At 41.6% G+C, this 13,546-nt stretch overlaps 1 protein-coding gene across 1 annotated transcript in view; it reads right to left on the reverse strand.

Annotated features, from left to right (window-relative positions):
• CARD14 (caspase recruitment domain family member 14) overlaps positions 1-13,546 on the reverse strand; it is a 111,756-nt gene that overhangs the window by 32,565 nt on the left and 65,645 nt on the right. The window contains exons 14-16 of the mRNA XM_073588093.1: positions 9,835-10,021; positions 6,899-7,025; positions 1,498-1,735 (exon numbers count right to left, since the gene is read on the reverse strand). Coding sequence (XP_073444194.1) covers positions 1,498-1,735; positions 6,899-7,025; positions 9,835-10,021 — 552 coding nt within the window. The remainder of the gene's footprint in view (positions 1-1,497; positions 1,736-6,898; positions 7,026-9,834; positions 10,022-13,546) is intronic.

A 13,546-nucleotide genomic window follows, 5' to 3' on the forward strand; every position in this document is an offset into this window, starting at 1 on the left:
GGGAGATCGTCTCGTGGGCATGCCCAGTAGCGCGGCGAGAGGACTTAGCCTCTGGAGTGGTTTCCTGCAAAGCAGGTTGTGCTACCATTGCTGGTCCAGAGGAGGCAGCAACATCCAGACCCAGAGAACTGGTCTGAGCAGGGCGCCTGGATCACCGAGATTGCTGTGCAGGTCCCTGAGCGGTTGGAAAGGAATAGGAGACCGCTGGATGTATGGCTCTGGATTTCTGCTGTGCAGCTGCAGGAATCTGACGCCTAACAGCTAGGAGGGATAGCTAATACTAGAGAAGAGAGAGAGGATTCAAAAAGATATAAATGAACTGGAGCAGTGGGCAGCAACTAACAGAATGGTTTTTAACAGGGAAAAATACAAAGTACTACATCTGGGCTATAAAAATGAATAAAAGCATATACAGAATGGGAGGAATAGGGCTAAGCAACAGCACATGTGAAAAAGACTTGGGTATACTAATAGATCATAAACTGAACATGAGTCAACAGTGTGATGCAGCAGCAAAAAAGGCAAATGCAATTCTGGGATACATTAACAGAAGCATACAGTCTAGATCACATGAAGCCATTACTGCCCTCTACTCCTCTCTGGTCAGACCACATCTGGAATACTGTGTCCAGTTTTGGGACCACATTTTAAAAAAGACATCAACAAACTGGAGCAAGTTCAGAGTAGAGCGACCAGAATGGTGACCGGTCTGCAAACCATGTCCTATGAGGAACAGTTACAGGATTTGGGAATGTTTAGCTTGCAAAAAAGAAGACTGTGAGGAGACTTAATAGCGTTCTAGAAAATATCTGAAGGGCTGTCACATTGTAGAAGGATCATTTTTATTCTCATTTGCACAAGGAAAGACTAGAAACAATGGGATGAAACTGAATGGGAGGAGACACAGATTAGACATTAGAAAAAACTTTTTGACAGTTGGGATGGTCAATGAGTGGAACAGGCTGCCACGAGAGGTGGTGAGTTCTCCTTCAATGGCAGTCTTCAAACAGAGGCTGGACAGACATCTGTCTGAGATGATTTAGTGAATCCTGCTATGAGCAGGTGGTTGGACCAGATGACCCAGGAGGTCCCTTCCAACTCTACCATTTTATGATTCTAAGTAACTAACTGCATATCCAGTTCCTCTTTACCACGTGCCATCCAGATTTCCAGCTCCATTGTTCCACATGCCAACCAGCACACAGCACTACAATTCTATGTGCTGTCCAGCATATTCAGCGCCGCTGTTTCATACCGATCCGGTGCTAACTTGCTAATCCAGCTATGCTGTTCCACGTGCCATCTGGCTTATACAACTCAGCTGTATTTTGCTAAACCAACTTCTATGGTTCAAGCTTCTCAAGCAGACCTCCTGCTTCGCGAATCCACTTCAGCAGGTGAGCTATCACAATAATTTAATATAAAATGAAAAATAATTTTTTCCCCCCAAATGTTATAATCTCTCTTATGAAGAAAAAAAAAACTGGGTATACTTACTGGCGATAGTTGGGAATAATCCCCGATTCTCCATCCTTCATATTGTAAGCATTGACTCTGTGAGCAAACCACTGGCAACGATTTTTGTACATGGTATCTGTGATGTGTAAAATTTCTCCACATTTTACTTGCAGGCCACCGTCAACACGAGCAGGCATTGAAAGGTTTACATGGACATAAAATGAGTCGCCAGAGGTTAATAAGCCATTCTCTATGTTATTCAACAGCTTTCGATAATCTGAAATCAGAAAAAAAGAGCTATATATATATATATATATATATATATATATATATATATATATATATATATATATATATATATATATATATATATATATATATATATACACTCACTGGCCACTTTATTAGGTACACCTGTCCAACTGTGTGTTAAGACTTAATTTCTAATCAGCCAATCACATGGCGGCAACTCAGTGCATTTAGGCATGTAGACATGGTCAAGACAATCTCCTGCAGTTCAAACCGAGCATCAGTATGGGGAAGAAAGGTGATTTGAGTGCCTTTGAACGTGGCATGATTGTTGGTGCCAGAAGGGCTGGTCTGAGAATTTCAGAAACTGCTGATCTACTGGGATTTTCACGCACAACCATCTCTAGGGTTTACAGAGAATGGTCCGAAAAAGAAAAAAAATCCAGTGAGCGGCAGTTCTGTGGCCGGAAATGCCATGTTGATGCCAGAGGTCAGAGGAGAATGGGCAGACTGGTTCGAGCTGATAGAAAGGCAACAGTGACTCAAATTGCCACCCGTTACAACCAAGGTAGGCAGAAGAGCATCTCTGAAAGCACAGTGCATCGAACTTTGAGGCAGATGGGCTACAGCAGCAGAAGACCACACTGGGTACCACTCCTCTCAGCTAAGAACAGGAAACTGAGGCTAAAATTTGCACAAGCTCATCGAAATTGGACAGTAGAAGATTGGAAAAACGTTGCCTGGTCTGATGAGTCTCGATTTCTGCTGCGACATTCGGATGGTAGGGTCAGAATTTGGCGTAAACAACATGAAAGCATGGATCCATCCTGCCTTGTATCAACGGTTCAGGCTGGTGGTGGTGGTGTCATGGTGTGGGGAATTTTTTCTGGGCACTCTTTGGGCCCCTTGGTACCAATTGAGCATCGTTGCAATGCCACAGCCTACCTGAGTATTGTTGCTGACCATGTCCATCCCTTTATGACCACAATGTACCCAACATCTGATGGCTACTTTCAGCAGGATAATGCGCCATGTCATAAAGCTCGAATCATCTCAGATTGGTTTCTTGAACATGACAATGAGTTTACTGTACTCAAATGGCCTCCTCAGTCACCAGATCTCAATCCAATAGAGCATCTTTGGGATGTGGTGGAACGGGAGATTCGCATCAGGGATGTGCAGCCGACAAATCTGCGCCAACTGTGTGATGCCATCATGTCAATATGGTCCAAAATCTCTGAGGAATGCTTCCAGCACCTTGTTGAATCTCTGCCACGAAGAATTGAGGCAGTTCTGAAGGCAAAAGGGGGTCCAACCCCTTACTAGCATGGTGTACCTAATAAAGTGGCCAGTGAGTGTATATATATATATTTTTTTTTATTTTATTTTATTTTAAGGTATAAATTAGGATATGTCTAGTTTTTTCTTGTTAGGTGGATATCTCTGTATGGTGTTCAGCTTGTGTCCCAACAGAGAGCTATTGGCAATTGAAGCACTGCTGGTGCCCAAGTAGGGCTCTGTATTAAGGAGGAGTTCTTCCCTAAAAGCAATGCCACGTGTACGGCAAAGTGGAAATTCTAAGTCTTAGGATTTATTTCCAGCTTTAGAAATTACCAGCAATTTGTAGGATAGATCATCACTTGCTAATCAATGGATGTCTGACAAAGGCAAGTTATCAGCTATCTAATGGCAAGGGGAACTGCTACCTTGGATCTAATCCTTATAAATAGGGAGGAAATGGTTGAGGAGGTAAAAGTGGCTGGGACCCTAGGAGGTAGCGACCATGCTATTTTAGAATTTTGGATAACTAAAGGCGGAAGACCTGTGAAGACTCAGACGTCAAGGTTAGATTTCAGAAAGGCAGATTTTAAGGGATTCAGAAAGAGAATTGGAGGGATCCAATGGCTGGATATCCTAAAAGACAAAAATGTCCAGGAGGGATGGGAAATCTTGAAAAATGAATTTCTCAAAGGGCAGTTGTTAACAATTCCGAAAAGAGGGAAGAATAGGAAGCATTTAAGGAAACCAGGATGGATGAACACAGAACTTAAGCACATGCTAAAAAGGAAGAAAAAAATGTTTATAAAATGGAAAGAGGGAGGCATATCTAAAGAAGAATATAATGCTGTCTGCAGAACCTGCAGGGCACAAATCAGATTATCTAAAGCTGAAAATGAATTGAGGCTTGCAAGAGATGTCAAAAGCAATAATAAAGGATTTTGGGGATATGTCAAAAGTAAAAGAAAAGTCAAAGGTGCTATAGGATTTTTACAGGATGAAAATGATGAAATGGTAAGACAGGATGTTGAGAAGGCTGAACTTTTAAATTCCTATTTTGCATCTGTTTTCTCTCAGAAAGGAAATGTAACATCAACTGTTATTCACTGTCCTATTAAGGGAATAGAAGAATCCAGGATATCTATAAACAGAAAGATAGTGAGGAAACACTTAGCTAACCTAAATGAATTCAAGTCTCCAGGTCCAGATGAATTACACCCCAGAGTACTGAAGGAGATAGCAGAAGAAATTTTTGAACCCCTCTCCATAATCTTTGAAAATTCTTGGAGAACAGGAGAAGTGCCAGAAGACTGGAGAAGAGCAAATGTTGTTCCTATCTTCAAAAAGGGGAAGAAGGTGGACCCAGGCAACTATAGGCCGGTGAGTCTGACTTCTATACCAGGAAAGATCTTTGAACAAATTATTAAACAACATGTATGTCAATACATGGATAAGAATGAAGTGATTAAACAGAGTCAGCATGGGTTTGTAACTAATAAGTCATGTCAGACTAACTTAATTTCCTTCTATGACGGTATCACTGATTGGGTGGATCAAGGAAATGCTGTAGATATAGTATATCTTGACTTCAGCAAAGCATTTGACAAAGTCTCTCATACAATCCTTATTGAAAAAATGACTAAGTATGGAATGGACAAGGCAACTGTTAGGTGGATTCATAACTGGCTTAGTGATCGGACCCAAAGAGTGGTCGTAAATGGCTGCACATCCAGTTGGAAGAATGTCTCAAGTGAGGTACCACAGGGCTCTGTCCTGGGCCCTGTATTGTTCAACATCTTTATCAACGATTTAGATGAAGGAATTGAGGGTAAACTGATTAAATTTGCTGATGACACAAAGCTAGGAGGGATAGCTAATACTAGAGAAGAGAGAGAGAGGATTCAAAAAGATTTAAATAAACTGGAGAAGTGGGCAGCAACTAACAGAATGGTTTTTAACAGGGAGAAATGCAAAGTACTACATCTGGGCAATAAAAATGAAAAAAGCATATATAGAATAGGAGGAATAGGGCTAAGTGTCAGCACATGTGAAAAAGACTTGGGTATACTAATAGATCACAGACTGAATATGAGTCAACAGTGTGATGCAGCAGCAAAAAAGGCAAATGCAATACTAGGATGTATTAACAGAAGCATACAGTCTAGATCACGTGAAGTCATTATTTCCCTCTACTCCTCTTTGGTCAGACCTCATCTGGAATATTGTGTCCAGTTTTGGGCACCACATTTTAAAAAAGACATCAACAAACTGGAGCAAGTTCAGAAAAGAGCGACCAGAATGGTGACCGGTCTGCAAACCCTGTCTTATGAGGAAAGGTTGCAGGATTTGGGAATGTTTAGTTTGCAAAAGAGAAGACTGAGAGGAGACTTAATAGCTGTCTACAAATATCTAAAGGGCTGTCACATTGTAGAAGGATCAACTTTATTCTCATTTGCACAAGGAAAGACTAGAAGCAATGGGATGAAACTGAATGGGAGGAGACACAGATTAGATATTAGAAAAAACTTTTTGACAGTTAGAGTGATCAATGAGTGGAACAGGCTGCCACGAGAAGTGGTGAGTTCTCCTTCAATGGAAGTCTCCAAACAGAGGCTGGACAGACATCTGACTGGGATGATTTAGCGAATCCTGCTTTGAGCAGGGGGTTGGACCAGATGGCCCAGGAGGTCCCTTCCAACTCTACGATTCTATGATTATGGATAGGGGATAACTTCTAAAGATGGGAATCACTCTGTAAGCCTAAATTCACATGTCCAGTAACCATCTGTTTGAAACCCATCCATCAGCAATAAGTTATCTTCGCAGGACAAAAGAGTGCTGCAGACACAACTTTTTTTGTCCGGCTTAAAAAAAACTCATTGAAGCTGGATCCGTTTTTTTTTTTTTTAACACTGAAGTCTATGGAAAATTGATTTTTTAAATAGCAATTTGTTTTACTTCTATTTGAAATGGATCCGTTTTTTGGTTTTCTGGATCAGTTTTGAATGGATGATTACTTTACAGTTCATACTGAAGTCATCATTTTGCACAAAATTAAATTATTTCAAATAGAAGAAAAAAGGATGGCTATTTAATGGATCCGTTTTCCATAGACTTTAATGGTAAAAAACAGATCCAGTTGTAATCAGTTTTTTTAAGCTGGATTGAAAAGCTGCGTCTACACAACTTTTTCGTCCTGTGAAGATAACTGTTTGAGCTAAGGCTACTTTCAGACTAGCGTTACAGGGCGCAGCGCAGGGCCGCCGCTAAGCCCCACCTCCTCTGATCGCATGACGCTGCATGTGTGCTTTTGCGCCGAGCGCACAAAAATGCACTCTGTTGCATTTTTGTGCGCTCGACGCAGCACTAAAAGGGCACAAGCGCCGGCAAAAGAGTGCCAGCGTACGACCAGTGTACCAACACTAAATATAGGGTACGCTGATCGCATGCAGTGTCATGCGATCAGAGGAGGAGCTGACCGGAGGAGGCGCGGCTGGGGGCGGGGCTTAGCGGCGGCCCTGCGCTGCCTCCTGTAACGCTAGTCTGAAAGTAGCCTTAATCTTAGGTGGGGCACACATAATTGAGCTGCGGGGTCGATTTGCTTTTAGAGAAGAATAGCATTGTATAAAGGTGTATTTGTCTACAACTATTGTAAATTATTCCTAAGTTTACTAAATAGGGGAAACTGCATTCATTGTTGCCTATATCTCATCTGGAACACCAGTGTATTCGTCTTTTACCATGCTTATGGATAACAATATCATCACAGTCTATTTGCCGTATACTCTAAAACTGGAGTGCAAACTGTACTATCTGACTATAGGTCAGAACATGATGTAAAATTAAATGCTATGTGTGAAAGTGTATTTCCAATGCTCCAATATAATCTACAATACTAAACCCGTCCTCTTACCATCCATGTTGCATCGGACGGAAAGGCTGCAAAAACCATTTACCCTATTGAGGGTGCAGTGGGCATCTTCAAAGGTCATGCCTTCTAGGTCTACCTTATAAGCAGGATTCATAACATCAAAATCTACCTGTATTTCAAAATGATACAAATTAAAAGTTAGAAAGCAATATTAAATATATTATAAAATACGTATACGGTAATTAACTCTTCCTATATTATAGTCGACATTGCTTTCTTTGACAATTTAGCTATTGATTTGGCAACCTGCTTATTAGCATCCCTATATGGCACTGGTTATATTTTCTTAAGGGGAATATTTTCTCACTAGGTTTTTCCTACCCTGAGAGCAGCATGATGTAGGGGCAGAGACCCTGATTCCAGCGATAAATTACTTTCCTGGTATAATCAGTTTTAATTAAATACTATTTTATCTGCTCAGATCTAGCAGCAGGTAACTCTGAATACTGAGCTTTGTATAACCCCGCCCACATCACTGATTATACACTGTACGTAGGCAGAAAGCTGCCAATCAGTGGTGGGGCGGAGTTATACAGAGCTTTTAAATATGGAGAACTACATGGCAGCAAATTTACTAGTCCTACAGTGATAATATGCTATTGATACAACCGTGATTCGTCAAAGCTACAGCAAGCAGCCCAGTAATTGAGATATCTCTTGAATTAAAGTCTCTTCTTCTACATTTTGCTTCTATTAGATTAGGTAGCGAGTACCCAGCGACAGATTTCCTTTAATGAGTTGATGTAATATTAGTACACAGGACTTGGCCCATTAACTTTTAGCTTATACATGCCAGATTGCTGATATGACTAGAAGGCTAAAAGTGGATGGATTTGAAATGGAAGGTAAACAACAGGTAGGTTTTGACAATATAAGGCTGGTTTCACATTAGCGTTTTTTAGCTTAGCGCATTGTGCGCGTCTATGCGCATGCGCCATGCGTCCCTATGGTTAACATGGCGGGTGCATGGTCTAGCGTTTGCACGCGCACGTATGTGTTTTAGTGCGCATGCATTTTTTGTAGCGTTCGCCTTGGCACGCCCGACGCAACCTGTTGCATTTTTGGGTCCGTCCAACGGTGTAAAAAAAATGCATGCGCACGGAATGCGCGAAAAAAACACATTACAGTCTATGGGAACGCAGGCATGCGCATGGACATGCGCACGCCTGCGTTTGAAATTGCACGCGTTTTAAGAGTTAACATGGCTACAAACTGGTTAAAACGCATGAGCATTAAAAAATGCAATCGCATGCAAAACGCATGATGCGTTTTTTGCATGCGTTTCTATTGTGCACGAAGTGCAGTGCTAAAAAACGCTAATGTGAAACTGGCCTAATATTTCATTGGTGTTTTTTATATATACCTACCTTTTGGAGGAGCAAGTGGCGGAGATTTTAACATAAAACCACGCAATTCCAGGGGTTGTAGGTACATCATGTCCTTCCTAACCCTTGCTTCTCTTAATCCTTAAGACATTTCCAAATACTTTCTACTGCTGTTTCATTAAGTATGATAATATAAATTGGCATATTGCAAAAAGATGGTGGATTTCGGTGAAAATTATCATTCTGGTAACAGCGATCTCTGAATTTTTTGAAAATTTTAAAAATTGGTCATAACATTATAGCATCTTACAAACTCTTACCTCCCATCCCTCCTTTCCACAAAAAATGGCTGAAAATAAGTAAATAATGGCAACATACAGTAGGCATATGGTAAAAGATCATTTTAACTCATTTGTATATGACATGACTTTAAAGGGGCTGTCAAAAAGTCTGCAGTTACTCTGTGTGACTCCATGGATTCGCGAATTTCTGAACCGGGGCCGGAGGGTATGTATGGGTTATACATACTCCCAGACAGTGGGTGTGGCCTCGCTCCATACGCTTGTATGAGGCTGCGCCCTCTAGCCGGCCATACCCCCTGGACGGCCGTGTCACTAGTCGAGGCGCGGCCTTGCTTAATACAAATGTATGGAGCAAGGTCACACCCACTAGACACAGAGTGACTGCAGACATATTGATTTGGACCGGACAAACCCTTTAAGGGTAGGAAAAATAAAAATGTAAAGATCTTATAACAATAGTAGAATATGACCTGATAAAAAGGTAGGGCCACAGCACCGTTTTTTCTCTCATCCGAGGGAATCAATCCAATTATGCTAATCACTCTCTGATCAGAGTTCAATCAGAGTTTGATCAGAGTGTGATCTGGTTTTTCTGAGATGTGGATAAGATTGGAAAAAACAAATTACAGCTAAAGGTACTGTCACACTAAGCGATATCGATAGCAATATCGCTATAACTTGTGACGTTATAGCGATATTGCTAGCGACATCGCTATGTCTGATATTTACCTACAACCCGCTCCTTATCGCTGATCGCGCGAGAACATCCAGGACTGTTTCTCGTCGTCAGCTTCCTGTTGGGCTTCCTGTGGAGAGACGAGCGACGCGTGGAGCCGTGCGGGAGGATGCAGGATCGCCTCGTCTGACAGGTAAGTAGCGACCCCCGACCCCTGCGATGTTGCTGGTGAGATCTGCCTGTGTGGCAGCTCACTAGCGACCACTTAGCGATGTACCAGCGATCCTGACTGCGTCATATCGCTGGTCGGGATCGCTGGTACATCGCTAAGTGTGACAGTACCTTAACATCTGAGCTCAATGTTGCTGTGTTACAATCTGTGTAAGTGCTCCCTAATCATATTATTTACACTACTAAGAAATTTTAGCATATAATAGCTTTTTTTTACTATAGTATATTAGAAAACATTTAGAAACGTTGCAAAGTGAGGTGTAACCAGGGTGGCAATGGTATAAAGCATCTGCTCAGTTAGCTATTTTATTATGCCATCCATTAAGCTACACAATTTTTTCGAAAGCTAATTTCCATTGCCCCACAGTAAATAATGTAACGTACCGCCATGATCTGGACTCCTGGTATTAGTGACATTTCATCAGCTGCTGACTTCCGGGTAACTTGATGGATAAAGATTCCTGTTCTGTTTCCTCCAATTATACTTATTTGTTTTAGCAGGTCATCTCCCTGAAAAGCAATTGTTGTCACTCGACTGGACATTCTCTGCGCGTACCGCCTCCGTACAGGGCTGCATGTAAGAGCAGAACACCATAGCTGTTATATAGATAAGTACAAATATTCTTACAATAAATGGAATAGGCCAGCAGGAATTCACATCCCAAACTATTTATATGAGCTTTTTCAAAAGACAAATCCAGCAACACTTTTACATAGCTAGCCCGTCCCTCCTTTACGGAGAAATCAGCGTTAGAATTTATATACAAATGAGGATGAAGAACTATTTCTAGATCGGAAGTCTCTGTCACTCCAGCTCTATTCCCTGCCAAGTACTGGATCTTTATGCTTGACTGATCGCCTATATACTGCTTGTGACTTCAGGCAAAGATGCCATCAGTCAAGCAGGGGAATGCTGCGCTTAGCAGGGAATAGAGCTGGAGTGACAGGGGCTTCAGATCTACAGCCTGATGAATAAATAATAACTTAAAAATATCTTTAAAATAGTGTACATAAAAAAGTATATATAAACCACCAAATTTCAGTAACACATCTGGAGTATTCTATATAATTATTTGCAGAAAAAAGTATACAAACCTATAGTGGAATTAGAGATGAGTGATTCTTTATAAATCTTATACTTTAAAGAAGAATTCTCAGATTTGTTGCAAATCTTGAAGATGCCAATTGATTCTGTAATGCTAGTGGGTATGGACACACTGCGCCACTGGCTGGGCTTACCCTGGATGGATGTGGCTAAGTGTCTACTGGTTTTTGGAAATAGATTTATACAACAAGGAAAAAAATATATATAAAGTGAGAGCACTTTATATATATTTTTTTCTACTGGCTAACATGGTACCAAACCACTTTTTTCGTTTTACAACAAGGAAATAAACGTTGTGTGTGAACATATAGTCCCTTAAAATAATCTTTATTATTGACAAGTCCTAAAAAAACACCTGAAACCCAGGGCAACAATCACTTAACAATAATCAATCTATCAGAGAAATATATAAACACCTACAAGGGAGGCATTATTATCTCCCTATTAGAGAGGTACTATTATTGCCATAATCATCTAAGTACTCTCTTCTTAGGCTATTACGCCTTTATCGTTTGTCACACTCCATACATTTTTTATATTATTTTTATCTCTATTTATGCACCTGTCTATTCCCACCTGTGTATAACAGGGACAGCCAGTTTAGACAGGGGCAGCCACTGATGAGTGAGGGCAGCACATCTCGTACCTTTTAGGGTGCCAATCTCCTCAGTTAGGTAGAATCAGTCTAGGATATTAGTAAGGGACTCTGTAGGTATTTACAGGCTGGTATCATATATGGATATTATTATAGTAGTAACTGTGTTATGTGGAATTATCCATGGTCTGATTTTAGATATTTCTGTATCTGATAGATTCATTATTTCTAAGTGTTTGTTACACTCGGTTTTTGGTGTTTTTTTTAAATCATTAATAAAAAAAAAAAGATTATTTTGAGGGACTATATGTTAACAAATAAGTGTCTACCGGGTCTTCACTAGGGCCTCTGATGGTGAGGATAGGCTGGGCTGGTGGTAGACACCATGTACCACTCTAGGGAAGTCCCCGAGACTGCAGCAGCTGACCGGAGGGTCATAGGCATGGGTACGAGGTACAAGAGGTCAAGATAGAGGAGTTGTCAGATGGTCTATGGTCAGCAGGCAGCGTGCGGTCACAGTACAAAGTCAGAGTCAGGTATGAAGACGTCAAACAGAGCAGGTAAAAAGGCCAGGTCGATATCAGGAGACAGAATATGAAGAAATGTATAAACAACATGCTTGCAGGCTAGGAAAAAAAGTTCAGGCAGAGAGTGGTGGGAGAAGCTGTCTAATATAGACCCTGCTGGTGTGGCGCCCTGCTTCTTTATTGCCACAAAAGGGTTAAATATGTACTGTTTTGTATGTGTTTTGCGAGCAATGGGAGTTATGCTTTCTCTGCTAGAGACCATAACACACACACAATTTACCTCACTCCCACCCATGTCTGAAGCTTAGAGCTTTGCAGACATACCCTAACTGGGAGGGGGAGGGGCCGAGTTGTTGTTCAGTGATGAAGGAGGAAGAACGCTCTTGGGAGCCATGATGACATGTGGTCCTCCAGGAGTAAAGCTAATAAGAAGCATCAGGGAATCAGCCCCTAGGCCATCCATGCTTTCAGAGCAGGATGGTAAGCTGAGAGACTGTGTGAGTTTATACAACCAACAGCGCAGTGTTTTCCCTGGGATTACAGCAGCAAACAAGGATCAGTGAGGATTGTACAAGATGGAACGTGAGCTTCACAAAGGATCCAAGCTGCAAGCTGCCAGTGGAGAAATGCACACAGTGAGTAGAGGCTATACTAGAAGTTCGAACTCTGGGAAGCCTTGGTCCCTGATGGGATTAGAATAGCAGGAAGCTTACAATGAGTCACGGCAGAGGAAGGATAACTCCCATTCTCCAGAGCAGATTGTAACCTGGTGAGAGTTGTAATATCTCCTCTGAACTGCACCTGAACTACAGTAAGTGATAAAGTGACTTTTGTCTCCTGCCTTATTACTCCATGCCTTCTACTTCCATCACAATCTCTGGGAGTCGGCCCTGGTTGGAGAGGGTTTAACATCTGCACTGCCATCACCATTTACTCCCCCAGGGATCATCTGCAGTGCCGGCTATACTACAGACGAACACTCCAACTGACATCATGAATCACTACATAAACTTTATCCCTAATCAATACTCCCCTTTAACATGACCGCCTGAGGCCATGGACCGAGTCACTGCCACTGTGACGTTTCCCATTGAAGTTAATGGGCCCGGCGCCGAGTATCCCACGGCCTCTGGGGCGCATCACTGGCATGGGATAGGCCTAGGAACCTAATCTCTGCAGGACACAGCAGGGTTAAATTCTTGCACAGATGGGCCATGCCTCCCTAAAACTAAATGGAGACCACTTGTGGATGCAGCAGTGTTGAGGAAAAGGCAAAAGGCAAATTCACTGAGATGGCCTGACAGGAGGAGAAGCCACGCGGTGACAACAGTGAGTAAGGCGGCACTGAGGAGGCATGTGAGTTATCGCCGTGACAGTTTCTACTAGTCTTTTTTTTTCAACTGTAACAGCTCAGGAATCCCTCCTTTTTTAAATGATTGAACATTGTAGCAATTGATTCTAACATATCACAACTGGCATGGAATTTAACATATGCTGGGAAGGTGCAGTTTTCATCATGATTTCCAAACCAAGTTTTTTAGATTTACTCGAAATATTATAGATTTTTTATGCTGAATGGAATTATTTATCCATTTAGATAATGTTTGGATAAAGATTAGTTGTTAGTATTCAATAATAGTATGAAATACCTAGTGATAAAAGATACCCAGACATACTATGACAATGCGCACTGGCAGTAATGTAGAGCTAACACGGTGCTACAACAGCTAGGACTGATGATAACTCAGATACCGTGTGGTTAAACTTTTAGATCAGTCAATACTGTCTGTGGCAGTGGCGTCTAGGTAGGGAATAATGCTTTGGTATACTGAGTATTACATAAGCATTCGTAATTGTATTGTGAAGTCC

The sequence above is a fragment of the Dendrobates tinctorius genome, unplaced genomic scaffold, assembly GCF_039654945.1.
Source record: "Dendrobates tinctorius isolate UK_male_01 unplaced genomic scaffold, ASM3965494v1 ptg000103l, whole genome shotgun sequence".
NCBI classification, from domain to species: Eukaryota; Metazoa; Chordata; class Amphibia; order Anura; family Dendrobatidae; genus Dendrobates; species Dendrobates tinctorius.